The sequence below is a fragment of the Orycteropus afer genome, unplaced genomic scaffold, assembly GCF_000298275.1.
Source record: "Orycteropus afer afer isolate SDZICR_OR568_19922 unplaced genomic scaffold, OryAfe1.0 scaffold00713, whole genome shotgun sequence".
NCBI lineage: Eukaryota > Metazoa > Chordata > Mammalia > Tubulidentata > Orycteropodidae > Orycteropus > Orycteropus afer.
This window is the reverse complement of record NW_006922300.1, coordinates 103,890-108,273: the sequence shown is the minus strand read 5'-3', so window position 1 is coordinate 108,273 and position 4,384 is coordinate 103,890. Positions and strand designations below refer to the sequence as shown.

General features: G+C 46.4%; 1 protein-coding gene across 1 annotated transcript in view; it reads left to right on the top strand.

The window, feature by feature from the left end:
• Window positions 1-3,365, top strand: part of FAM50A (family with sequence similarity 50 member A) — a 21,101-nt gene extending 17,736 nt beyond the window's left edge. Inside the window, exon 13 of the mRNA XM_007957187.2 lies at window positions 3,087-3,365. Within this exon, the coding sequence (XP_007955378.1) occupies window positions 3,087-3,365 (279 nt within the window). The remainder of the gene's footprint in view (window positions 1-3,086) is intronic.
• The last annotated feature ends 1,019 nt before the right edge of the window (window positions 3,366-4,384 follow it).

Genomic DNA, 4,384 nt, shown 5'->3' with positions numbered 1-4,384 from the left:
GGAGTGGCTGGTGGGTTTGAACCACCAGCCTTCTGGTTAGCAGTCAAGTGCGTTAGGCGCTATGCCACCAGAGCCCCCTGACATGGGCAGTAGACCAAAAAGTAAAAGCTAAAACAAGAAACCTTCTAAATAAATTGCAGGAGAAAGTCTTTCTGATCTTGGGCAAAGATTTCTTAGGACACAAACAGCATTAATTCTAAAAGGAAAAAATAAAGGGGATAAACTGGATTTCATCAAAATTACAAACAGATACCCTTATGAAAATGAAAAGGCAAGTTGCAGATGTGGATACAGTAAAATAACTATAAAACGGTTCACTTTAAAATGGTTCATTTTATGTCAGTCCTCAACGAGATGGGTTGACCCAGTGGCTGCAGTGAAGGGCTCAGGTGTAGCAAGGAGCATGGGGCCGGTGCAGGACGGGGCAGTGCTTCGTGCTGCTGTGCATGGGGTCGCTGTAAGTCAGAGCTGACTCGACGGCACCTGACAACAACAACAACAACAACAACATTTTATGTCACGTGAATTTCACCCTGATAAAATCAAATGCATGATATAACATGAAATTTCCCGACAAAGGCCTTATATGCAGAATATGTAATACAGATGTAAAAATGGTGTGGGACCCTGTGTCTAACCTCACCAAGATCAGCATCAGCCCCAAACCGGTCCCTAGAAGCCTCTTCTCTCCAACCTTTTGACCGACTCTGACCCCAGCCATCCCTCCCACAGCACGCTCTGTTCCTCTGCAGGGTTGGAGAATTCACTGCAGTGGCTACACACAACTCACAGACCACACTCAGAGTTACTGGGTTTATGAAGGAAGTAACAGGTTACAACTCGGGTTCAGGCACACTTTTCCAGTCAGGACAGCTTCTTGGCTGTGCCCACAGACAGGCCTCTCCCTGGCCCTCAGCCCCTCAGGCTGGCCTCTGCCCTGTTCTGGGCAAGTGTTACAAAGTCCTTCAGCTCTATCAATAAGTGCCCGTGGGCACTCCCACTCTGCCAGGAAGCCTTGACCTGAATGCACTCGGCTCTCTCGCTCCATGGGTCAGAGGTCACTGTAACCACCTTGCTCACTGGGCCCGGAAGTCACTGCATTGTCTCCCGGTTCTGCTGTTGCCATTTCTGGGCCATCACCCGCCGTCTCTGGTGTTACAGCTCTCTCTCTGTGTCTCCTGGGTCTCAGAGGTTCCCAGTCCAGGGACCTTGGCTCCAAAGGATGGACTGTGTTCCTGGCTTTTCTTCTTGATGATAGTGAGCTCCCCATCTCGCTGCTGGGATCACCTCCCTTTAAGCCTAGCAAGATGGCAAAACTGACTAATCCCATCAATGAGGGTGCCATGCACTTAATTTGCAGGGGCTCACTCCCATAAAGGTGCCATGCACCTTCTTTGCATTGTTGGCAAGCTGTCCAATCCCCTTGGTAGGCCACATGCATCTTTTTGCATCATCTCACCCAATTATTTTGTGAAAGTCCCCAAGACTATGGCAGGAAGGGGCCATATTAAGTAATTCGCTGCACTGCAATATACAAACTCCTGTGACTCAATAATAAGAAGATAAATATTCTAATTTTTAAAAAATGTGGGCAAAAGATTTGAATAGACGTGTCACCAAAGATGACACAGAAACAGCTGATGAGCATGTGAAAAGATGCTCACCATCATTGGAGTGACAGAGAGCAGAGCAGGAGCCTGGCCTGGGTGAGCGGCACGGAGATAAATGATGATGGAGAGAAAGTAAGAAAGATGAGAGAGAGTGAGTGAGCGGTGAATTGGGGAATTCTGCACAGCATTCCTGCAGCTGTTCGGTGAGCTTGAAATCATTTCAAAGCATAACATTAAATAGAAAGCAACTGCTTCCAGTCACCATTGTACTGGAGGTTCTAGGGAGATAAGCCAGAAAAGTAAAAGGGCTCCCTAGATTCAGCAGGAAGAAGGAAAAGTATCTCTGTGTGCATACGACCTGATGTTGTCTTTAGAAAACCCTAAGGAATCCGCTCAAATACTATTAAAGCTGAAACCAGTTCAGTAAAGTTGCAGGATGCAAGAACCACATACAAAAATCAGTTCTATTCTATACATTCATAATGAACAATCCAAAAAGGAAATTGAGAGAACAATTACATTTACAACAGCATCCAAAAAAATAAAAATAATAAAATACATAGCAATACATTTAACAAAAAAGTGCAAGACTTGTACACTGAAAACTATAATACATCATTGAAGGGAATTGAAAAAGACCTAAATAAATGCAAAGGTGTCCTGTGTTCATGGATTGGAAGGTGTAATATTGTTAAGACAGCAATATTCTCCAAACTGATATATAGAGTCAATGCTATCAAAATCCCAACAAGTTTTTTTGCAGAAATGGAAAAATTGATCCTCAAATTCACATGTAATTTCAAGGGAGCCCAAATAGCTAAAACAGTCTCGAGAAAGAACCAACTGACACCTCTTGATGTCAAAACATACTACCAAGCTACAATGTTCACGACAATGTGGTACTGGCATAAAGACAGACTCACAGATCAAAGGAATGGAGTTCAGAGTCCAGTAATCAACCAAGAGATCACAAATACTAGTCAGCTGATTTTTCACTATCGGATGGGGAAGGAATAGCTGGGACAACGCGATATCCACAGGCAAAAGAATGACCTTAGACCCATACCTCACACTCTCCCTCCGCAAGCACTGACTTAAAATGGACAATGACCTAAGTGTAAGAGCTAAGTGTATACAACTCTGAGAACGAACACAGGAGCAAATCTTCAAGACACTGAGTTCCTCAAGGAATTCTTAGCGATGATACCAAAACTATAAGCCACAAAATAGAAAAAGTAGATAAACTGGACTTCAACGAAATTAAAAACATTTGTGTTTCAAAGGACGGTACCAAGACAATTAAAAGGCAGACTAGAGAACGGGGAAAATATTTGCAAATCATGTATCTGCTACGGGACTTGTATCTAGAATGTGAAAGGCACCGTTGTTGTTAGGTGCCGTCAAGTCGACGCCAACTCATAGCGACCCCATGGCCGACAGAGCCAAACCCTGCCCGGCCCTGCGCCATGCTCCCAGTCCTTGCTGTGCTTGAGCCCGGTGTTGCGGCCCCCACGTCAGCCTGTGTCCAGCGGCTTCCCCTTTTCCCCGACCCTCGGCTGTGCCCAGTGCGCGCTGCGTCGCAAGAGCACTCGGAAGCACCAGCTCTTCTCCTGCTCACTGGCCAGCTTGCACGAGCGCAAGGCAACTGGACGCAGCGTGGCCCGAGTCGCACCAGCACCTTCAAGATGCCGCCTGTGCTCTTCGACGCCTGAGAGAGATCTTGGGCAGATGGGCGCAGTGCAACGCGACGTCTGAGTTCTTTCCTTTTCCTTTCTTTCTTGTTTTTTTAATAGCAACCCCCGAGGTGGCAAATCTTTTAATTTTACTTTTATTGTGATTTGGGTGAAAGTCTGCAGAGCAAATCCATTTCCCATACAGCAGCTGATACACATTTTGTCTCGACATTGACTGCAACGCCCCTGTAACAGCAGCGCTCTTCCCACTTCCTCCCCATAGTTCCCTCTTCCCTGTGTCTTTGCCCCCAAGCGCTCCTGCCCCCTGAGCTCTCTCCCTGTGCAGACACCGCTCCTCTGTTCTCCCCTGATTGATCTCACCAAGGAGTGAATATACCTGATGTGAGGTTCAGCCCACATGCCTGTCTTGTCTTTGACTGAAAGCCACGGGAGTGAGTTCACTTCCAGACCTGAGGCCTGAGTTCCAGGCTCTGGCTAGGGGCCCTAGTCTCAGGGCTTTCACCAGGCTCTAGCAGACCAGCAAATCTGGTCTTTTTTCAGTTTTTCAATGATTTTGAGTTTCTTCACTGTGGCTTCCATGGGTGTGGCTGTGTATCCAAGTAACATGAGAACTTAGACAACTTCCACCCGATCTCCATTCGTTGTGATGCTGTTTATTGGTCCAGCTGTGAGGATTTTCATTGTCTTTATGTTGAGGTGTAATCCATATTGAAGGCTGTAGTCTTTAATCTTCCTCAGTAAGTGCTTCAAGTCTTCTTCACTTTTAGCAGGCAAGGGTGTGTCGCCTGCATATTGCACGTTGTTGATGAGTCTTCCTCCAATCCTGACGCCACGTTCTTCTTCATATAGTCCAGCTTCTCAGATTATAAGAGCTCTGGTGGTGTAGTGCCTAAGGCATTTGGCTGCTAACCAGAAGGTGGGTGGGTCTAACCCACCAGCCACTCCTCAGAAGGAAGGTTGGGCAATCTATTTCTGCAGTGATACTGCCTCAGAAACCCAAAGAGGGGTCGCTATGAGTCGGGGCCGACTCGACGGCATATAACAACAACAACAACATATAGACTGAGTAAGTATGGTGAA